This window comes from Malus domestica, chromosome 12 (genome assembly GCF_042453785.1).
Source record: "Malus domestica chromosome 12, GDT2T_hap1".
NCBI lineage: Eukaryota > Viridiplantae > Streptophyta > Magnoliopsida > Rosales > Rosaceae > Malus > Malus domestica.
The window spans coordinates 21,503,859-21,528,001 of record NC_091672.1 but is presented as its reverse complement, the minus strand read 5'-3'; the positions used below and the strand labels follow the sequence as shown (position 1 = coordinate 21,528,001).

Here is a 24,143-nt window from a genome sequence, read left to right as displayed (position 1 = left end):
GCACAAATAAGAAAGATACTCATTTCTTGAAAATTCATTCATTGTAAGTAAACGTGTATTAACTATACACTAAGTCTATAAAACTAAAATTCGGAAACCTCAAGAACCAAAATCAAAGTATGTTCTTTACAAAATAAAAATAAAAGTACGTTTGTAGCAGAAGTGATAATGGAGCACACGTACATCACTATAGTTTACTGTATTGAGAGAGAGCGAGAGAGAGACTACAGAGGTTCCACAAGATGCTTTGTTAGAATGTGTCTGCTTAAGGCTACGTGTAGTCAACCCTGTATGTAGACTATGCTATTGTCCTCTAGTTAGAGGCGAATTTTGCCCATTTCGAATTGAAAGTGGCCAATAATCCTGATTTGGACATGGCATTTTTTTTTTTAAATACAAGAATACGTTAACGCCAAGTTGAAGAATAATGAGGTAAGAAAAGGAGAGGAACTAAAATAGTAGGCGGTTACGGGTCGGGTTCATTAGACAGACGCGGACTCTGGATGGCGTATTGGATTGGAGGTAGCATCTGAGTCGCCTTACTCCGTTACGATTGAATTAATCAAAGAAATGCCGGTGAGAGTGGTGGAGACCTCCGCGCCTTCTCAACTTTCAGGTACTCCTCTCCCCCCTCTTCTCTCTCGAAACCGAAGGCCACCGCAAACAGCGGTTTGCCCATTTCCTAAAGTTAGGTTTCTTGCCGAAATCTGCACTATTTGGTACATTTTGTAGGATTGAATTCTCAAGGACACTACTTTTCTGTCATTTTTCTTCCAATTTTTCACACACATATGTATATGTATGTATATTTATGTATATGTTTGTGGATGTATCTCTGTGCAGGTTCAAATTGTGGACAGACAACTCCTCCAGCTTGCACACTTTTAAGCGTTGGACAGGTTTCTCTTTGTCCCTGTGCCTTTGTAATTCTTAAATTTCTTTCCTTTTTCTTGAAAATGGTTAGAATTGCGGAGTATCGCCTGATCAATATTGGCTTTGAGCACAAGCACCGAAATTCGTTGCTTCGCACTAGGTGAGGGGTGTCATTCTGTGTGTTGTGTCATTCTGTGTGTTGTGGCTTCCTTTGCTCCTCATGTTGGAGAGGGATGCCTGGTCAAAAGAGAGTGTACGAATGGTGGAAACCAGCTTGACAAAGCTGAAAAGAGTGGGAATAAGTGTCATTCCGACAGACGGCGCCAAATGTTGATGCACAAAATCAGTGAGGTCTTGGAACAACGTAAATCCGGCCGTAAATCTGCATGAAATGTAAATAACACAAGCTGTATCGTGGTTCACCCTAAGGTTTGGGCTACGTCCACACTGATTATATTTATTTGAGGGAATAGAGAGGGAGAGGGTGAGAGCTTCTGAGAGCTTCTGAGGGTGAGAGAGGGGATGTCAGGCCTAGGAATTGGCCTTTTTTAATTGTGAGGGTGAGAGGTCCTTTTATAGAATAAGGATTTTTCACTTATTACATATTCGCCCCTTCCTTTATCACATAATTACACTTAAGTCCTCCGAGTATTTATACGATGTCTAAATACGAGGCCCTAAATATGGTATAAACATAATCAAATTAGGATTTTAAAGGATTTTAAAGAATACATCCAAATTCATGGGAAGTCGATTAGGATTTTAAAAAGTCCATAAGAATCTAAGTGGGATTTTAAAAAGTCCATAAGAATCTAAGTGTAGTGAAAATATCAAAGATTTTCTAGGATTTTAATGAACTAGGATTTTGATGGATTTGAGAGTGGGTTGTATAAATACCAAACACCTTAAACAATCCAACCTCCACCCCTAGGATTTCTTTTCTTCTCTCTGGAGAGGAAGACGAAATATCTCTCAGAAAAATAAGAGGATGAAGCATCTCTCAAGAAAAGAAGACGACATACAAAATTCCTTTATTTCTTAAAAATGTATCCACCAAATCCGAAATGTCACCACAAAGTCTTCATTCCCTATTCTGCTATGTGTATATTACTTCTCTACCTTTTTTTTTCTCTATTTGTTTAGTTGTGTGTTTTAACTCTGTTTGGTAGCCTAGAAAATGTTGGAAACTATGGGAAAATGGAGGGGTTGGAGGGATTGGAGTATGGGATGTTGGGGTTTTGAGTAACTTGGGTGCTGAAGTGAAAAATGGTGAATTGAGTTGCGAGTTTTTCAGTTTTGGAAGCTACAACAACAAAAAGATGAGCTTTAGGATTCAATAGTATTTTTGCCTTGTACTTGGAGTTATTAGCTACTGGAGCAAAGATCTAATTTTGTATGCTTGGGTTGGGTTCAATTAGTTGGAATTTGGCTTGATCTAGATGTCATCTGAAACCATCAATGATCTATGTTTTGGTTTGTTAAAAATTTCATAAAAAAATTATAATTCAAATGAGAAAATTAAAAATATATTGTATTGGTTTGTATTTTGATATCATATATGTTTTAGATTGTGTACTGAGAAAAAATTCATTTTATGTTGTAGAAGTCAAATAAAAATCCTAAGAAATCCATGAAAAAAGTTCACACAAATCCATAGAAATCTATATTATAAATCCAGACAAATCTTCCAAAATCCATACAGAATTATAAAGTCCATTAAAATCCTTTAAAATCTGCCACTTAAAATAGTTCATTAAAATCCTATGAAATCCAAATTAACTACACCCTCCTTATTTTTATTTTGCAATTATCACAATAATAAATTTAGGTTAATCCGATAATTATGGATGTATACTCCTTAGGGATACTGTACACTTGCAATTCTAACAGCTACGTGGCAGAAACATTCACCAAGCCAGCAAAGGATACACATTAACTATTACGTTGAATAAAAAGTCTTCGGTCAAATCACCATCAATAATTCATATTAATCAAACTTATCTTTAAGGTGTGACAACACAAATTTCTTTACGCAATTCATTTCCAGGAAAATTCTGGAAAGAAGAACGAGTAATTAGTCCTCTTTCATCCGCCTCCTCCATTTCCCTGTCCCCTCTCCATTTCTTTATGCAGAAGCATTCATGTGTTTCAAGCTTATAATACTACTTGTACTAGTCAGCATAGCAGCTGCTGAAGATCTCAATTTCGCCTACCATGGTTTCGGGTCTGCAAATCTTAGCCTAGACGGCATAGCAAGAGTGACACCCAATGGTCTTCTGAGGCTTACAAATTACACTAGATTCAAGATTGGTCATGCCTTCTATCCCAACCCAGTAATTTTCAAGAACTCATCTAACGGTACAGTTCTCTCCTTCTCTACCACTTTCATCTTTGCTATGAGATATACAGGTCTCTATGGCCACGGAATAGCCTTTGTCATCGCTCCAACAAGAGGGCTGCCCCACGCTGCTCCAGCCCAACACCTAGGCCTTTTCAACTTTACAAACGATGGCAATCCAACAAATCATATTTTTGCTGTTGAGCTTGACACTTTTCGGAACGATGAGTTCAAGGACATCAATGATAACCATGTCGGGATTGATATTAATGGTTTGGCCTCTGAGGTGGCTTCTCCTGCCGGATATTATGTCGGAGAAAGATTGATCACCAGTGGCCAACCGGTACAAGTTTGGGTGGACTATGATGGTAGCAAGAAGCAAATCAATGTCTCTTTGGCTCTAGTTAGTAATGGTAAGCCCTATATTCCACTTTTGTCTTTGACACGCGACCTTTCCCCAGTTCTTCACAGAACCATGTACGTGGGCTTCTCCTCGTCCACTGGCCAGCTTACTGCTTCTGCTTACTTGTTGGGGTGGAGCTTTAAGATGAATGGTCAGGCTGAAGAACTTGTTCTCTCACAACTTCCCAAGATGCCTCGGCTAGGACCTAAAAAAATATCTAAACTTTTGACCATTGGTCTTCCTGTGATCTTGGTGAGTGTCGCTTTGCTAGCATTTCTTTTTTGTGTCAACCATGCCTTAAGAAGAAAGAAGAAGTTTGCAGAACTGCTTGAGGATTGGGAGCTTGAATATGGGCCTCAAAGGTTTAAATACAAAGAGTTATATATTGCCACAAAAGGGTTTCGAGAAGAGGAACTTTTGGGAAAGGGTGGATTCGGTAAGGTTTATAAAGGTATATTGCCCACCTCTGGGATTGAGATTGCTGTGAAGAGGGTCTCACACGAATCAAGACAGGGGATGAAGGAGTTTGTGGCAGAAATTGTCAGCAATGGACGTCTTCGTCACCGAAATTTAGTCCCATTATTGGGCTACTGCAGGAGAAAAGGAGAGCTATTGTTGGTTTATGAGTACATGCCTAATGGAAGCCTGGACAAGTACCTCTTTGGCCAACCGGCGGTTACTCTCGATTGGAGGCAAAGAGTTAGAGTCATAAGAGGTGTAGCATCAGGGTTGCTTTATTTGCATGAAGAATGGGATCAGGTTGTGGTTCACAGAGATGTCAAGGCCAGCAATGTATTACTAGATGGGGAATGGAATGGAAGACTAGGAGATTTTGGGCTTGCAAGATTATATGACCACGGCTCAGACCCTCAAACTACTCATATAGCTGGAACATTTGGGTATCTAGCTCCTGAGCATGCAAGATCAGGTCGGGCCACAACAAGCAGTGATGTGTTTGCTTTCGGTGTATTTTTGCTTGAAGTTGCAAGTGGAAGAAGGCCAATAGAGTATCATGGCTCTGAGGATGTGATTTTGGTTGATTGGGTCTTTTCTTGTTGGAAAGGAAGTAATATTCTTGAGGCGAAAGACCCAAAGTTAGGTAATGATTTTGTAGCGGAGGAGGTGGAGTTGGTGTTGAAGCTTGGGCTGTTGTGCTGCCAATCAGAGCCTACAGCAAGGCCAAGGATGCGCCAAGTTGTGCAGCATTTGGAGGGTGATATTCCTTTGCCTGCAGAGTTGTCACTTCTCAGTGCCTCTGCAAGTGGCCTAGCCATTTCTCAGAATGAAGGTTTTGATGAGTCTACAATGGCCTGGGGGTCTTCACCATCATCATATGCTGCAGATTCGTCATTCCTCTACAGTGGTCGATGAATCCAAAAGCAACAAGATCTTCTGTGTATCTGGTATTCATAGCATATAAAAATGAGTGGCACTCCTAATACTTACGATTTTTGTAAATTTCAATCCATTCAAGGCCAATCATACTATCATACACAAGTTTGTTCTTTTGTTCTTTGCTATTCTATCTGCAGTCTGCACGGAGCAATACGGATTTTGTGCATTGCACAGAGCAATATAGTCATACAGTCATTGTTCTTGTTCACTCGTGTTCGTCATCAAAATTTAGTATGTCTCTTGGGCTTAGCGTTTCCTCACAAAGAAGGCTTTGACGAAATTGCAATGGGCGCGGGGTTTTCCCATTCATATGCTGCAGAGTCATCACTCCTCTCAGCCTCTCAGGTGGTCGTTGACACCAAGCACATAGCATTCTCTAGTAAATATTTTTATAAAGTACAACATAAAATCCACAATCGGGAATCAGAACAATCTGTTGTTTTGTATCTAAGTGCTTATTTTAGCTTGTCAATGTAACAGGTTCTCTGTGTCTTCGTCAAACATGTGATTATCTCTATTTGTTCTAACGTGCTCCGATGTGTTTCAAATTTCAATCTGTGTGGTACGTAAACGATGATTAGTCCATTGCTCGAATATCTCGATGCTAGACTAGAGAAGAAGGTGAGGTGAAGGACTTAACGAAACCGGAATCTCTAGCAACTTCTGTGTGCATACTGCATATTGTTCCAACTCTATCTCCGCTTTTTATCGGATGTTTGTATTAGCTTGTGGTACTCATACTAGTAAGCCTAGCATATGCGAAAGATGACTCGCATCGTTTTTTTTCTCATGAGAAATTTTTAGTTGTGACGAGAATACGGATAGTACATCACGTGTTTTCATGTAAGTAGTAAGAAATTTTATTTTTTAAGTTATTAACTTTTAACACACATATCCCACCATTTATACAACAACAAAAGTAATGTACCATCTCATGTGACGGTCACAATGAAAAATCTCTCCCTAGCCTAGATGCCTAGATGGTATTGCAGGAGTGACATCCAATGATACTTTGAGGCTCCCAAATTTCACCCAAATGGCATGCATGCCTTTGATCCCAACTCGGTAAGCACAAATAAGAACGATAAGCATTTCTTGAAAATTCATGCATTGTAAGTAAACGTGTATTAATTATACACTAAGTTTCTATAAAACTAAAATTCGGAAACCTTAAGAACCAAAATCAAAGTATGTTCTTTACAAAAATAACAATAAAAGTATGTTTGTAGCAAAAGTGATAATGGAGTACACGTGCATAACTATAGTTTACTATATTGAGAGAGAGCGAGAGAGAGACTACGGAAGTTCCACAAGATGTTATGTTAGAATGTGTCCGTTTAAAATTATGTGTAGTCAACCCTGTCTGTAGACTATGATATTGTTCTCTTGTTAGAAACGAATTTTGCCCATTTCGAATTGAAAGTGGCCTATAACCCTGATTTGGACATGGCATTTTTTTTTAAATACAAGAATACGTTTACGCCAAGTTGAAGAATAAATTGATTTCAACCTCACTATTCACAATATTCGATGAAAAATAATGAAGCAAGAAAAGGAGAGAAACTAAAATAGTTGGCGGTTACGGGTCGGGTTCATTAGACAGGCGTGGACTCTGGATAGGGATGGGCAATGGTTATGCGGGCGGGTAACCGCAGTTAATTTACCCATAATCGTTTATGCTCATACCCGCATAACCGTTTACCCGTTGGGTAATTGCCTAAACGGTTATATCCATACCCATAACCATTTATAAACGGTTAACCATACCCATAACCGCATACCCATTTAACCGTAACCGTTTAATATCCGTTTACCCATTTACCCTTTTTAACCCATTTATCCTTTTTTTTTTTTACCATAACCCATTTTTCATCCGTCTACATGCTTTTTAACAACTTAAAAATTTAAAAAAAAAAATTGTCATAATATTAATCCCTCCAAGGATTTTCTAGCTTCTGCTTGTTGTTTGCCTTGTGTTGGCTTTCTGTTTGGTTGGCTTCTTCCCAGGTTCTGTTGTTCTAGTTTTCAAAAAAAAAAAAAAAAAAAAAAAAGTAGAAAGTTGCAGTATTCAAATTGAAGAGAGATGATTGTTGGGTTAATAACCCAACTTTCCATCCCTGTCAAACAGCCCCGTATGTGTTTGTGTGTGTATATATATATATATATATATATATTCTCATCCCCTGTCAAACAGCCCCGTATGTGTGTGTCTATATATATCTATATATATATATATATTTATTTATTTATTTATTTTAAATATTCAACATTACATATATAAAATAAATGGGTAAATGATTACCCATTTATAACCACGGTTAATACCCATAACCACCCATTTAAATTTCACGGGTAAACGGTTATACCCATAACCGTTTAATTATCTAAACAGTTACCCATAACCGTAACCGTGAAATTTAAATAGGCGGTAACGACGGTTATCCATGACCGCGGGTATTTTGCCCATCCCTAACTCTGGATGGCGTATTGGATTGGAGGTAGCATCTGAGTCGCCTTACTCCGTTCCGATTGAATTAATCAAAGAAATGCCGGTGAGAGTGGCGGAGACGTCCGCGCCTTCTCAACTTTCAGGTACTCCTCTCCCCCCTCTTCTCTCTCGAAACCGACGGCCACCGCAAACAGCGGTTTGCCCATTTCCTAAAGTTAGGTTTCTTGCCGAAATCTGCACTATTTGGTACATTTTGTAGGATTGAATTCTCAAAGACACTACTTTTCTGTAATTCTTCTTCCAATTTTTCACACACATATGTATATTTATGTATATTTATGTATATGTTTGTGGATGTATCTCTGTGCAGGTTCAAATTGTGGACAGACAGCTCCTCCAGCTTGCACACTTTTAAGCGTTGGACAGGTTTCTCTTTGTCCCTGTGCCTTTGTAATTCTTAAATTTCTTTCCTTTTTCTTGAAAATGGTTAGAATTGCGGAGTATCGCCTGATCAATATTGGCTTTGAGCACAAGCACCGAAATTCGGAAGCATAAATGTGTGCCACATTGTAGAAGTAAGTTCATGGTTCTGTGGCAGGCCTTCTCCGGTACGCAGAACGTTTCTAGTCCGCAGAAAGATGAAGCGTGGAGAGTGAATGTTCGGATACAGGGGTGTGACCTTGAGTATGGTTATCTATGTGGAACCATGGAAGCTCTTAACGTTCCTATGGCAGACACACCGGTAAGAAGTTTCTTTCTGCCTGTTGATTACCTGTCACCGTGAAATGTTTGTTTGTGTATTGGTATTGATATTAAGTATTTCCGCGAAATGATTTAAGAACAACAAAAGAGTGAACGAACTTCTGAGTTTTTATCGGACTGTTCTTTAGTTAAGGAGTTTCATTCCCTTATAGCATTGTAGGTCCCTTTGATTTTCATACTGCTGTCAGTGCTGTGGTTGTCTAGAGTCCACGTCTTGTAATATGGTTATATCTAGATGGCAAACCTCATAGTTAAATCTTAAATCAAGCATTCTTTGGGTTCATTAGGTGGCAGCGAGAAACTTGATTTGCCTGATTTTCAATCTTCCTTTCATAAGATATCAGTACGATATTCACTGCTTATCGTGTGTCTCATAGAATCTATTAATTTGGCTGATTCTAGCCTGCCACTTTCATGCAAGACGTGTACATTAGATTTGACACCGTATCTACTTTTTTGTGGATATGGAAATCTAGTTACCGTAATCCCCCACACTCCCGTATTCTGATATTTTCATAACCTTCATTGGGTATCTATTTTGTTTTCCTAAATGTATGTTAGGTAGTTACCTTTTGGGAAGGAGAGATCGTTGACACCAAGAATTATACTTTCTTCACTGGAAAATGGGAAGCAACGTATGTTTCTTTTGTTCTTTTAACCTGTAGTCCATCGTAGACCCTAATTAGCAATGGTTGTGGAATAACGATCTAGTGCTTATTTGTGAACCCTTTACAGGCCAGAGGATGATATAAGGCACTGGACCAAGTTTCCTTCTTTTTCCTCTCTTCTGGTATGGAGTCTATATCTTCTCAATCATATGGAAAACTTCTTTTATCGTCTGATTAATTCTATTGTTTACAGAGCCAAGTGGAAGTTGATGGTGGCAAATCATTAGATCTGAGTAATTATCCATACATATTCATGGTAACTGATCTAATTGCTTTATTATTCCCCATATAATTACTACTTAACCATCAGATGAAACGTTGATGAATTCTTTGACATTGTGGTGGTGCAGAGATGGAAAGAGCAATACTTTGTGAATGTTGGCACAGACTGTGGGCTGACTATAGCTGGCTTTTACTATGTGTGTTTTTCTTGTAGCGATGGCTCCATCAATGGCTTCTATTATGATCCTAACAGCAGGTATACTGGCCAGAGTATTTCCCTCATTTTTTTCATGGGATGTGCGTATGCTTACAAAGTATATTGCCACTTTCATTATTATGCGCAGTCTTTCTGGTTTAGCATTTTAATCACATTGCAGCAAAGTGACTGATAAGTATTACTTGAACCAACGTGCAGCCCTTTTCAGAAGCTTGAGCTGAAATCCACTAACGAGGAACGATCAGGTTTCAGCTTTTCATCATATGAACTGCGATAGATGAGAAAATATATGTCTAGGGATATGCCTGCTAGGAATTGTACAACTTTTGGTCAATTTTCAAGAACACGCGTCTCCATTTGTAATGCAAGGATAACGTACAAGTTGTGAAGATGTACATTTGTCTGTGTTTGTTAAAGTATGTTGCGGAGCTGTTTGGTGTTCTTGTGTATTGTAATTGCCGATTGCGAGTTACTTTGGGGTGATATGAGATCTTGCATATGTGGCCAAACCTTCAGCTCAAATCTGAATTTATGATTGTGAATACAAGCAAAAATAGGTCCAGTCAAGTTTACTTCTTTATGATTCTTGGTATTATGATTTAAGGGAAGCTTAGCAACGCCCTGAACTTTGTACCTTGTTCCACTTTGCCCTATGAATTTTTTTAATTTGGTTGAGCCCCCTAACTTTTCATTCCTACCGGTATCTCGGAGACAGTCGATAGTGTCACAATTTTCCGTTAATTTCATAACATGCAATATATAACCAACTTTTAGGAGCATATATGTCATCAAAATGCAACATTCACAAGAAAAAATAGTAAATATTTTGGAATTCTTAATTGAGCTATGAGAAAGGAAAAAAAAAGAGAGTGAAAGAAATGAAACTTAGTGCTTATGCATTAAATCAAATGCTTCTACGATACAAAATGGACGAAAATACATTTAATACGACAGAATAAGTGACAAAACTAACAGGAAGGGGAGAACATTGGACAATTGAAACTTAAAATTTTTTGCATTAAATCAAATGAAAACTAATGAAAAAGGCTTCAAAATTTTGAATTTTAACGATAAGGACAAAATAAAGGGTAAAGTGAATAGTACCATGATTGACTTTTTAGTGTTAAAATGTGGTTTTTCGTTAAAATAAACAGTACCGGGAGCTTTTCGTTAAAGTTCCCTTAAATCAAAGGCCTCCACGAAATAAGTGACAAATGAATTGAGTTGACAGAATAAGTGAACTTATGGGAATGGGAGAGGATTGGGCACTTCTCGCTACTTACATGTAAGGAATCATTTCTTTTTTAATGACGACAGCATGACATCATTTTACCATACAAATCGAAAATCTTCATTCTCTTTATTATTGCTTAAAGGTTATTTCTAGAAACATTCATTCGATTTAGAGAGCGTTTAGTCATCCATGGGAATATAAAAAAATTGAAGGTTTATTGTGAGGATGTTAATGTCATGGGAATAAAAAAAGATTGAAGGTTTATTGTGAGGATGTTAATGTCATTGTAATTGTGGATTAGTTCGACACATAAGGATGATTAAACAGTCTTAAAGTGAATGAATTTTTCTAGTGATGGTCTTCAGTTGATGATAAAGAGAGTGACTAGTATAATTATGAAGTTTGTATGGTTAAATGATGTCACGTTGTCATTGAAGGAAAAATGACCACTTATATATAAAGAACCGAGTATTGTTCGGGTGCATTGGCATGAATAATTTTTGGGGGGAGGGGGCTTAAAATGAAATTGATAGTTTACAGGCCTAAGTGGAATGAAAAAAAAGCTCAGCTTAGCTACGGCTTCTTAGGGTTGTGAATTGGCTTGAAACAGTTCAAACTTACATTAGGTTCGACTCGTTAAGAAACAAGTTAAGTTTGAATATTAGTATGTTTGACTTGTCAAGAACAGGAGCAATGAATAGTTTTCACGAGATAACTTGAATTAGGCTCTATTCAAGTAGTTTGTTTGGAATGAAATATTATGTTTGAGATTTTTCTTTCGGATAATATGGTTACTTTTAAGATGAATTTGATATTATGTTCCAATCTTCTTTTGTTTCTAAACAAATAACAAGCATTAATAAGTATGAGACGTCTATCTCTTAAAAGTATTACTTTCGAATTTTTGTTGTTGTGTTGTTTATGTTCCCATCCTCTTCTGTTTCTAAACAAACAACAAGCATTAACAAGTATGAGGCGTCTATCTCTTAAAGTATTACTTTTGAATTTTTGTTGTTGTGTTGTTTATGTTCTATATTTTTTATTTATTAAAATGTGTTGTTAAGTTGTGAATTTTTGTTATTAGAGCAAACCAACTTATTGCAATAAATAACTGGATACAGTTTAAGCTTGGTATCGAGTTGAAGTTTTTAAGCTCACTCGAGAGTTCGTATAAGAAGTAAGCCAAACCTATTTTGAGCTTTATAAAAAATTAAACAAGCCAGGTTCGGCTGGTTTACAAGCCTCAATGCTGCTGGTAGAGAATATGTGTTGTGGACCTTGTGGTCCCCAATCAATTAGCAGCTTTTGTTGGTGGAGACTGTGGAGAGATTCAATTCAATTCAATTCAATTACAGATCATCTATCTTGCAGTAGCAGATTGTCCCAATAGAGAACTGATGAGATGAGATGAGCTGAGAATTGGCCATTCACCACCAAGTCCCTCATGATCAAGCGTTGAAGACGATCACGAAGTGGGGCCCACCCCAAATACACACAACTTGTAAAATCAACATTGAAAATGGGGCCCACATTTGAGCCCCTAATATTATTCTCAAGTTCAGTGCCAACCAAACCAAACCACCACAGCACCAACACATTCACAAACCTTAGCATTTGCCCTCGTTTCCTGCATTGAAGGGGGACGACGATAAGATGAGAGAGAGAGGGAGAGAGAACATTTATTCCACTAAGTTGCCCACAGAAACATCCTCGTGCATGGACTCACGCAATTGGTAACCCAGGTCAAAATATAAAAAACCGTAATTTAAATAATACACAAAATACAACACAATAAATAATTAAAATAAAAATCTTAACCCACTACTACTAGCCTACTACCAGAAAAACACTGCATTTACCCCATTTCATGAGGGACGTGTCCCTCTGTTTATTTCTCTATCCGTAAGTTGTAAGTTTGTAACCACCCACCAACTGTTATATAACTTCCCCTCAACTTTCCTGATCATTTCACCATCTTCCATATTTTCCTTTCGTTTTCTCAAACTGTTCATCTCTAACTCGAGTACCCTATTATTGGGGAAGAAGAAACATATGTACTTTTTTTAGACTGGCCATAGCATCTTTTATATTATTCAAAACATGGTTTGCATGGAAAGTTTGCTTTGTGATGAGGTATGCCCTTCAAGCCCCCCTGCAGTGACTACTGAGCCTTTCGGTCACAGTAACTTTGGATCCTCAATGTATACAACTAAGGAAGACTATGAGCAGGCTCTTACCATATGCATGGAGAAGGAGATCAGCTACATGCCTGAACCTAATTATCTAGAGAACCTATCTTCCAATAATTTGGTCATTGCTAGGTTAAAATGCATTCAGTGGTTCATCAAGGTCAGTTCAATAACATATGTGCGTGTGTGTGTGTATGTTAATATTTATCAAACTACGCTTTTTAATTAGTTGAGTAAGAACCACCATATACCTTGTATTAATTAGAAGATGATTACTACGGTAATACAATATAACATTTTAATTCTTTGTTTGTGTTTTCAGTCTGCAGGTCGGTTGAACCTCTCCCTTGGAACCGTTTTCTATGCTGCAAATTACCTTGATCGGTTCATATCCATGAACCATTGCACTGTAAGGACTATATGTTATATAGTAATAATTTAAAATCATTCTGTGATATATGTATAGAGCGAGAGAGACAGAATTCAATTGGTCTAATTTGGGAAAGGCCACATATATATATATATATATATATGTGTGTGTATGTATGTATATCACTGAATGAATTTATTTAATTCAATTCTATGGTTACCTTTCATATTCTTTTTTAAATTTTCTAATTTTCCAATTTCCTAGTTATTTGTTTCGACAACATTGAAAGGATATATGAAACTAATATGTATAAAGGTGTATGTATTTTCAGGGATGGAAATATTGGATGGTTGAATTGGTGTCTGTTGCCTGCTTATCTATTGCCAACAAGTTCAGTGATACCTGCAATCCTTCCCTGCTTGAACTTCAGGTGATAACTATTCATTAATTAAGTGTATGAGCTGCTGTTATTAATGAAGAATGTAACCATCATATGTTTCTGCATTGGTTTAACTACTGTGCTAATTCATATTGATCGCAGATGGAAGATCTGGACCATTCATTTGAGCCAAGCACAATCCAACGAATGGAAATGATGGTGCTAAATGCATTAGGATGGCGCCTTGCGTCTACAACAGCTTACTCTTACCTAGAACTGTTGGAATGGATTCTGGACTCTTTGAAGCCCCAACTTCATGAAAAGCTCATAGGCCGACTTAACAAATTGCTTCTTGGAGCTATTTCAGGTATATATGTATATGCATGCACATTTTTTATTCGTAATTATTCGATGTATGTTGTAACTTGTACAGTTGTAGCATATACTCCTATTGAATAGAGTTCTTCTTTTTAACTCACTGCGTTTTGGGTTCAAACTCCCCCCACTCTCTTTAATCAAGCTTACAGTACTAATATCGATTATAATAAAACACTTGTATTATTATTTGCTGATAGTACTCATAATTAATGAAACAAAAATTATTATGAAAATTCCAGATTCCAAGCTTCTGGATTTTAGGCCAAGTGTGGTTGCAATATCTGCTCTAAGGTGCAGTCTGGATAAGATACAACTTTCAGAAGCCATATCTGATAACGCCTACCTCACGTGTCTTACAAGTCTATTGGATCATGACCAAAAGGTCAATTAATTAATTTCAATCTTCAGTATCAAACTCCCTTTTTAATTTGCCCTTTTCTTTTGCTAATTAATATCTAACATTTTATTGACTGGTTTGTCCACTACCTGTATATTATAGTGTGAGTTGGTGAAGTGCCATATGATGATGGAGGAGCAATATTCATCAGTTGATTGTTTGGACAACTTAAGAGCTCACCGGGATTTTCATTACTGCCCTTCAAGTCCCACGACCGTGCTGTTGAAGAATCGTATTAATTTTTATGATTTTCATGTTGATTTCTCTCTCTTTAAGATGAGAGATCAAACAATGATCACCGGGATTAACAAGAGAAAGCGAGAAGATCACTACCCTAATTAAGAACATATCTTCTATTTATTTATAAATTCCCCATAGATTGTACGTCAAGAAAAGTTAAATCTTGAGATAGAGTTTGACAGAACGTGTGATATATATCGTTGAGAGAAGAAATAATTAAGGGGTTTTTGAACTTTAATCCTTCAAGAAGATTAAAATTTTAAAAAAACCTGGTGTTAGATTAAATATTGATTTTAGTCCCTAATGTGTTCTTAATTCAAAATAATTAATGTGCATTTTATTTAATGTCTCCCATTAAATATTTAAATTTATTAATACAAAAATTTTAATTTATTTTTTGACCAAAAAAGAGTTTTTTAATTTATTAATTTTATTTAACATTCTTCAAATTTAAAAGACTCAATTAATGTACCTAAATGTTAGTACCAAAATGTATGTACATAAATATATGCAACGAAATGTTTTAATATTAAATTAATGTACCTAAATGTGTGTACCGAAATGTATGCACCGAAATGTTAGTACCGAAAATGTATTATATTGAATTAATGTACCTAAATGTTTGTATCGAAATGTAGGTACCGAAATGTGTGTACCTAAATGTATGCACCGAAATGTATTATAATGAATTTAATATACCTAAATGAAGAAGATAAAGTACATCGAAATATATTGTATAACAAAAATTAGTTTATCTAAATGTTCACAACAAAATATATTACGATGAATGAAATGAAAATAAAAATTATAATGAAATAAAATTAATACATTAAAAATTAGAAAGAAAAAGATAAATAATTAAAAATCAAAATATAATTAATAAATGAGGCTATTAATGTATTAAGGGATTAAAATTAGATTTTGATCTTACTCATGGTTTTAATCAAAAAATCATTTTTGCCAAGGATTAAAATGAAGTTTTCTAAAATAATTAAGCAAAGCAGTTTTTCTCTACCTCCTGCATGCTTATTAGAACTTCTGCTGGACTGCTACCCACCTCTGGATTTGCCCTTTTTTTTATGTAATGACAGTTGGGTCACGAAAAGATATTTCTGATTGAATATATAATACCCCGTCCTCATCAAATTTTGTTAGAATTTTTCTGGTTAAACACCGCACTCATCTGAGTTTACGCACATTCTTAAATTATTGTTTGTTTAAATTTTATCACAGTTTCAAAAGACAATAAAGGACATAACATTTAAAAGCTAACCCTAGTCCACCTACAACCAAAGGGTAATAAAAGAAGAAAAATGTTATTACAAACTTTGATTCTTATTCCATTGATTATAAAATAAAGGAGAAGATTATAAATTGTCAATACCGCATTATATGCTCAAGGACCACATTTTTCCGAGATTGGACACATGAAAACAAGAACAAGGTGCGAACAAAAGCGGATACCCAAAAAAACAAGAAGAGAAGCTAAATCGAAATAAAAACCAAAACAAACCCACGATGAAAATTGACAAACTCCCAAGATCTGAACTAGAGAAAACAAACTGAAGGTGAAGTTAAAAAAGAAAAGACAATAGAAATGATAAAAATTGATATACCAAACAAGAGGGGATTGAAGTCAGAGAGATGGAACCTGCTCTAATATCATGTTAACAAATCAAACGAAGAGAAAATAAGAACAAAAAAATGTTAACTAATATTATTGTACTACTTATTTTTAGTATATAATTGCATGATTAAATATAATAAATAATAAATAAAACATTGTCAAAACTGTCAATGAACACAACCAATAACAATGTAAACAATTGATTAAAAGTTGCACACAATAAGAATATAAATATATAAATAAATATATATATATATAAATATATAAATATATATATATATATATATATATATATATATATATGTTTAGAATATACTGAAATTTTCTTATCAGAATAAGTTTGGCGGAAAGCAAAAAATTAAAAAACCGGAGAGGGTATTGAACCCGACGTGAATCGAACACGCAACCTTCTGATCTGGAGTCAGACGCGCTACCATTGCGCCACGGATCCGGTTGTTAACGATGTTACATATTATTATATATCCAATCGAATAAGTTGTTTTTTATTCTCACAGCGACTTCGGTTTGGTTGCTGCTCAATGCTTTCACTCTATATAGCTCATAGCCAAAACGGTTCAAACTTGAAAGAGACATCCCGCCAAGACCAAACTGTAGCTTGAGCCTGAAACCTCAGACATAGAGTCGTATTCTCCAAGAAATTTCATTCCATTCAACAAACATCGATATCTCGAGTTCAGATGAATGAGTTGTGCAGTCAGTGCGATATATCTTTATAAAAACTTTCAGTTCTTCCGACTCTGTGAAATAATTCCGAACCTATGAAATAGTGTGCAGTCTGAAATTAAAACAGCTCATAAAACTTATGGTTTTTCCTTTCTGTGCACTAGCATTTGCGTCTGTTTTCTTGAGCTGATAGAAAGAAGAACTTAAATTTTTCCTTCAATTTATTACTACTTTTAGCTTCGTGCTTAAAACTTTTAACTTGGTAAATACGATCATCTGGCGCCCGTGGCCTAATGTATAAGGCATCTGACTCCCACCGGGCGTGCTTTCTTCTCTTCGCAGCATCTGAGAACATACCTTTTAACTGAAAGACAGAAAGGGCTTCAAGTTTGTGTATAAGAAAGAAAGAAAGAAAAGCCCCCGTGATTCAAAGGTTAAATGAATGAGATTAATTATGAAGAGCATGAAGAAGTTAATTTTTATGTGTTTTCGAAATACATACATGTTACCTTTTGTTGATACACAAAATCTGTGAGACTTTGGAACAACGTAAAGTGTCAAGTTTGTGACCTTCGCTCGGTTGTTTTGGTCACCTAGTGATGATTAATATGTAAAGAGATAGAGATAGGGAAGCCAACACAAGATGTACATAGTTCATCCTAAGTCTCGCTACGTCCACGAAGTAGAGGAGTACTCATTAATAATTACAAGAGTTCTCAATAATAGTGAAGGGTTTGCACAAATACATAAGTTTAAGCATAATTATCATTAGTGGGTTCTAATGACTAGTTAAGTACAATAATGACATTAGGGATTAATTGTATGGAAAATGATCTTCGCCGAATCCTTTTCCTGGGAATCCTAGGGATCCCGTGATCGTGACCGTTCATCATACATCATGCGGTCAGTTTTCGTTAGGTACTATTTATATTTAATTTTAAATTTTAAATTTTGAAATGATTTCTAACCGCACGATGTACGATGAATGGTCACGATCACGGGATCCCTAGGAAAAGGATCCTTGCCGGATCCTTTTCCTAATTGTAGGACTCTATGAGCTTTATTCTAACGTTGACATGTATCATGCTGTGATTGGCCTCCTGGTTGGAGGGAAACACTTGTGCTTCGGCATGGGTGCCTCAACATGAACCCCTCAGTGGGTCCTTAAAGGTATGACGTTGACCGGTGCTTAGTAGTTTTAGGATTGGTCAGGTGTGGTACAAACACTTATATTCATTTAATACAAACTAGTCTTTTACTAGTATTTTATTTTCAATCTTCACTTAGATGAATGAGATCTCAAGTTCAACTTACAATAATGATGAGGATGTAAGAACTATATCCACAGATCAATGATTTACCAATTGAATAACCAAAACTTCAAGAACAATATTAAGTAATAAGGCTATAAACTGAAATCAAAGAGTTGCGGAGAAGCTTACCTGCAGAATTGAAACTCGAAGAAGCCATAGCATCTTCTCAACCAAACAACCTTCTCCTCTTTTGCAAAGCTAAAAGTGCTCGCCAAATAATAGGTATTCAGATAAATTCAAAACAAACAGCGATATTTGCAAGATTAGTGATTGAGGTTATATATAGAATTATTCCAACTTATTCTCCTAGTAGAATTAGTTCAGAAGTCAACAAAGTATACCTTATCATACTATGAGTGTAGAAGGTTGCGCAAAACCAAGTCCCACAACCAAGGACTACTATAAGCACCAATAAATCTATAAGGAATAGAATTCCTTTGAGCATATTAACAAGACTTTTCCATTCAAGGATTCATCCAATATTACGGCCAATTCTAAGTCATGTTTCATACTCATATTCTAACAGAGGATGATATATAGTTTTTATTAGTTAGACACCTAATTGTAGGTCCCATTATTATAGACAACGGCAGATCCTAAGGTTGCGAGATTCTACAGAAATTTGGAATTATGGGGAGGAAGGATCTGAGGACCTTATGGTCATGTCGTATGAGACTTGAAAATACTCACAAGTTGTTCGAAAAAATATCTTTTAGGCATAATTCAAGTGACCTTGACAAGTGATGCTCGACGGGCTTTGAGATAGGCTTTGAAAGTTGTCGACAGTCTTTTAGTTAGTTGAATGAGATATCAGGTTTAGCTTACATAATGTTGAGGATGATATCTAGCTGTCATGAGTTCGACACTTAATTGTGGGTACCGGATCCAAGGGTCCCTAGATCCTACAGAAGTTTGGAAATATGGGGAGAAAGATCCTCAGATGACCTTATGCCCATCTGGTATGGGACTTGAATACTCACAGATTGTTTGATAGAATATCTTTCGGGCATAATTTAGTAGATCTTGACAAGTGATGCTCGACACACCTTGAGATAGACTTTGAAAGTTGTCAACAGATCATGGCAATTAACAAACAAGCCCACCCTCGCGATCGACTATATGACTCGGACCCGGCTTCTCTCTTCCACTTTCCATACACTCCCATTCTCTCTTATTTTGTACGATCACGCTTAAATCACATCAACATTTTATATTGATTTTTTTTATAAAGATAATAAGACAAAAAACAATAGTAATATAAAATGTTAACGTAGCTTAACCGTGACCGCACAAATAAAAAAGGATGAAAGTGTATGAGAAGTAGGAGGGCAGAGAAGCCAGGTCCATATGACTCAACGAAAAGTTGTACAATTTTTGCACTAGTACCCCTCGAGCCTTGAGTCATGGATCCCCACTGGCTATGGCGCACTGTACTAGAAAAACTCTCTTGCAATTAATATGTTGTCCCAATAGCACCATTAATAACGTAGATGATGTCATGTATTCAGATAGCACACCAGTCATCCGATAAATAGGTCTTATATGGTGTCACCGATTACAAGAGATAATATCTCGTATTATACATATCTTAACGTTTGTTAAAAAATTAATTAAAAATAAACACATGCCAGTTGTTATTGAAAACGATAACCACACACGATTTGTTCTTCTCCTATACACCCTTCTTTATTACTATCATAGCTACCAAATTATCAAAATTGTTTTTGGTTGAAAAAATGGTATACCAATTTTTTCATTTCATCTCTGATCAAATATTGAATCACTCACATCAACTGAAAACAACTATTTGATTTCATTTTTGTACTTTAGAAAAAAAAATACATTAAGATGCTGATCTCTGAGGAAGACGTGTACAATTTCATAGTAAAAAATCTCATGACATCTATTAAATTAGTCCAATAATATGAGTCCTCTCCCTCCTCCAGAGGCAAGGCAGCTCTACTCCTGAGATCCTGACAGACCAAATCCAAAATCAAAACCATCTTTTTTTTTCTTTTTTTTCATAGATGTGATGCGACTCCTTTTACGGCTCTAGTTCTAGGTCTGCAAACACATTGGCCTGAAAGGGATCCGGAGCTTTCCTCCTAATTCATCAAGTTTGAAGATCCGAACCATTGAAAAATGATTCAACGGCTACAAACAAGGTTCCACTTTAAAAGTTATAATAACTTTAGCCGTTTGATCATTTTTCAATAGTCTGGATCTTCAGACTTGGTAGATTATGAGGAGAGGATCCCTTTCCACATTGGCCGACCTTAATTACAGTAATTTACAGCCTTTTATAGTTCCAGGCTGCCAACAATGATTTAAAGGTAAATTTACTCAATGACTTTTAGGTAACCATAGAAATTTACTCAATTGCTCTATCAAGCATAGAAGTATAAGCAATGTCTAAACCAATGTCCTTGTTCAAAATAATTATCGGCTTTGAACAATTATTGCATCTGATTATTCGATTGGATTCTCAAGTAGGAGAGCAACTTCGAAGCATCCGTACATCATTATTGACTCATTGTAGTGTCTCGTACTAATAAAACAACGTCATGTATAAGTTTTTTGTCTATACGATATTGTATGATTTATACAAAATGTTATAATGTTTATGTACTCGTGTACTAAAAGTTCTTTCGGAGGAGTAAAGTGGTAAGTAAAGGAATATGCATTGGCAATTGACAAGCATGCACTATAATTTGCCTGTGGCAGCCTTAGCACACAAAGAAACTACAAGAATACTATACTAGTCTCTCCTTGTGTAATCAATTGCCACCTAGTCTTTGCCAATAATTATATTTAAAGAGATATTTTGTAAAGTAAATTTCAAATATACTTTGATTAAAGAAACATGTATAGGTGACTCTATTGCACAAATGACACGTGGCTTTAAGATGATTAAGAATTTGCATACAGTTTTCGTAGATATATCTCTATATTCTTTTATCACTCATCATGTCTCGTCATATAATAATGTTACAAAGAAACATGATGTTCATTTCTGATGACATGCAAGACTTTCCTTTAAAAGTGAACAATAGCATCAAAGATTAATAAGGTTACCATATAAGGTTCATGATCTGAAAGGTTAATCTAAATTTGCATTATGTGGTTTAAACCTGCACGTACGAAAGAGACAAACAAATTCAACCCCACCCTGCTGGAAATTATTGAAATGCATTGGATTGGGACTGGAGGTTTTAAACCAATGACCTAAAACTAGCTATAATCAAAGATATATATATATATATATATATATATATATATATATATCTTGTATTATTGATAACATTGTTGATCACGTCTCTTATGCATGAATGTGAATTCACTATTATGCAAGTGAGTCTCATATGTAGAAGAAATATGATTATGATTGAAAGGGTAGTTACTAAATGTTCCACATACAGTTGGCTAAGAACTTTTGGTGTTATTTCCTTCTATGGCCTTTGATGTTACTTACATTCACTACCATCATGATCAATTAAATTATTCAACAATGTAAAATTGCTAAATATTAGTTTTGTTCTCTTAGTCATCTAGTGATAAAAAATTTGCGGTTATCTATTATTAAATTTAATATTATGAATTGAGATTAAAACATTAAAAGTGCATCAATTTATTTGCCACCTTTAATATCAAATCTAAAAGTCATGTATTTTTTTATCATCTAATGACGAAACGAACGTCTTTGACTTAATTATTGCAAGACTATAATGAGTTGGGTAAGGCACTCATGGTCAGAATAACAAGCACGTCGGCTATCAAAACATATATGCTTGATATCTCTACAAGCGTAATGCTAAGAACCATTGAGGTTGCAAACCATTAAATTGGCTCCATGTGGCATGCATCATGGTGTAGGACCTTATAGTGATAGAAGCCTTCATGGAAAAAGAGTCACCTAGGAGCTCTCTTTTAGGAGAGAAACTATTTTAAAATTAATCTTGTTTTAGTGTCATTACCGATGACTTATGACATAGATGATAGTCAAGTAATTAAATAATACATTAATCATTCGTTAGATAGTTGTTACGTGGTATCATCATTTGCAAAGGAGAATTTCTCCTCTTTTAGATCCTTGGGATATAAAGCCTATAAAATAAGCACTATTTTTAAATGTTCTAGCTAAGCTAGTTGATCCTTAACACATATTCACCTTGGTTGCAGAATTATGTTGATTTTTTGGAAGATTCCTCCTTTGAGGGTAAAGGGACGAATTAAAAGGCATAATCTCTTGAAGTGGGTTTTGCCCTACTTGAACCAAAAGGAAAAGAAAGATTAGCCTGTTGCAACACCCCCTATAAGATCCCACATTGCCTAGGAGTGAGGATCATGTAAGTCTTATATGTATATTCTTATCTCTACCTAGCACGAAGCATTTTGGGAGCTCACTGGCTTCGGATTTCATAGGAACTCCGAAGTTAAGCGAGTTCATGCGAGAGCAATCCCAGGATGGGCGACCTATTGGAAAGTTCTCGTGTAAATTCTCAGAAACAAAACCATGAGGGCATGGTGGGGGCCCAAAGCGGACAATATTGTGCTACGCCTAAGGAGGGGTGGATTGTAGGATCCCACATCGCCTGGGGGTGAGGATCATGTAAGCCTTATATGTATGTTATCATCTCTACATAGCACGAGGCCTTTTGGGAGCTCACTGGCTTCAGGTTTCGTAGGAACTCCGAAGTTAAGCGAGTTCGCACGAAAGCAATTCCAGGATGGATGACCCATTGAGAAGTTCTCGTGTGAGTTCCCAAAAACAAACCCGTGAGGGCGTGATGGGGACCTAAAGCGGACAATATTGCGCTACGGTGGAGTCGAGCCCAAAGATATAGTGGGGGCCCGAGCAAGGATGTGACACCCTCACCAGCAATGTTGGTAAAGAAAAATGTCTATAAATCTAAAGTGAGATGAAGGGCAGGATTTTAACTTTTTTTTTTACTTGGCCCCGTTCTTCAGTATCCTTCATCATTTTAAAGAACCCCTACTACTTTTTTTATACAAGTAATTTCGGTGCAATGGTTTATCTGTCCTTAACCGAGCTGATTCCTACTGCTTTGTTTCTATAAAAAGGGTATCAACCCTCTCTCTCTCTCTCTCTCTCTCTCTCTCTCTCTCTCTCTGAGGTGTGCACTCGAGCACAAAGAAATCTTAACAAATACAGAGGAGAGAAGTCATATGTGAAGACCAATAGAGAGCGCATTTATATTGAGTGACAGCTTAGCACTCCAGATAGTAATAACAACCTAACTAATTAACAGAGTAACCAATAATCTTTGTATAGTCCAACCACACTAACAATAATACATTCTATTGGATACAAATATATATCAGAAACTGCAGCAAACAATATTCTTGTGTCAGAATTGAGCATATAATATGTCGATTTTGAATAGAATCGTGAGTAGAATAAGCATTTTAATTGTCGATCAGGTTAAACCATGACCTCGTTGTGTTTAGGGCCAAAAATGACTGTTTAGGCTTCCAAAAAAAGCGTTTTAATTTCCGTAAATGCCAATTAATGTTGTTTTAATTACTAAAGTCATTTGAGTTGTTCAAAGCAGTTGTAATCCTTTATTTAAGTCGTTGGATCCATCAATCAATTATCAATTAATCAATCATCCTTTGGGATTACTCTCCAAACCTGATAGCTAGATTCCAGATTATCGTTCTTCAAGGATTTACGCTTATAATCCTTTTTAGCTTCGTGTGGCGTCACATATGCAGGTCCTCGTGGAATCCCAAATTGGGTGACCTTGTGCAAATTCTAGCATATAAACTATGGCTTAAGATATATTAATGTTCGATATAAAAAAAATTTAGGATGTTAATGATGAAAATAATAGAATAAGATTTATATATTTTGTCTATGTGGCATTGAATAGGGAACCAGATCCTCTTTGGACCCAAATAGACTAAGGGCTGGTTTGGTATTGCTGTGCTTTGAAAAAAAGCTGCTGTGAGAATAAGCGGCTGTGCTGTGAGAATAAGCGGCT

General features: G+C 36.1%; 4 protein-coding genes, 1 long non-coding RNA gene and 1 other non-coding gene across 7 annotated transcripts in view; 4 read left to right on the top strand and 2 right to left on the bottom strand.

Annotated features, from left to right (window-relative positions):
• LOC103423432 (light-harvesting complex-like protein OHP1, chloroplastic) overlaps window positions 1–24,143 on the top strand; it is a 90,215-nt gene that overhangs the window by 40,024 nt on the left and 26,048 nt on the right. The gene's annotated exons all lie outside the window — the stretch shown is intronic.
• LOC103450259 (uncharacterized) lies at window positions 258–9,889 on the top strand. Of its 2 annotated transcripts, none has more exons than XM_029089599.2 (8): window positions 258–616; window positions 844–899; window positions 8,057–8,200; window positions 8,782–8,855; window positions 8,956–9,010; window positions 9,082–9,144; window positions 9,239–9,366; window positions 9,526–9,889. In XM_029089599.2, the coding sequence occupies exons 1-8, from the start codon at window positions 571–573 to the stop codon at window positions 9,602–9,604; spliced, it is 645 nt and encodes a 214-aa protein (XP_028945432.1). In that variant the 5' UTR covers window positions 258–570; the 3' UTR covers window positions 9,605–9,889. The 2 variants fall into 2 exon arrangements, with proteins under 2 accessions (XP_028945432.1, XP_008387802.2); XM_008389580.4 differs by lacking the exons at window positions 258–616; window positions 844–899 and adding exons at window positions 7,439–7,601; window positions 7,829–7,884.
• On the top strand, window positions 1,518–5,217 carry LOC103430376 (L-type lectin-domain containing receptor kinase IV.1-like). Its single transcript, XM_008368511.4, has one exon. It carries the CDS (start codon window positions 3,015–3,017, stop codon window positions 4,983–4,985), a length of 1,971 nt encoding a protein of 656 aa, XP_008366733.2. The 5' UTR covers window positions 1,518–3,014; the 3' UTR covers window positions 4,986–5,217.
• Window positions 12,561–14,725, top strand: LOC114820010 (putative cyclin-D7-1). Its single transcript, XM_029089852.2, has 6 exons — window positions 12,561–12,910; window positions 13,073–13,159; window positions 13,452–13,550; window positions 13,662–13,866; window positions 14,117–14,259; window positions 14,377–14,725. Exons 1-6 carry the CDS (start codon window positions 12,662–12,664, stop codon window positions 14,614–14,616), a joined length of 1,023 nt encoding a protein of 340 aa, XP_028945685.2. The 5' UTR covers window positions 12,561–12,661; the 3' UTR covers window positions 14,617–14,725.
• Window positions 16,521–16,592, bottom strand: TRNAW-CCA (transfer RNA tryptophan (anticodon CCA)). Its single transcript has one exon. It is a non-coding gene; the product is annotated as a tRNA-Trp (tRNA).
• On the bottom strand, window positions 16,849–18,365 carry LOC139189752 (uncharacterized). The gene is made up of 2 exons (XR_011573621.1): window positions 18,268–18,365; window positions 16,849–17,189 (listed from the first exon to the last, which is right to left on the bottom strand). It is a non-coding gene; the product is annotated as an uncharacterized lncRNA (long non-coding RNA).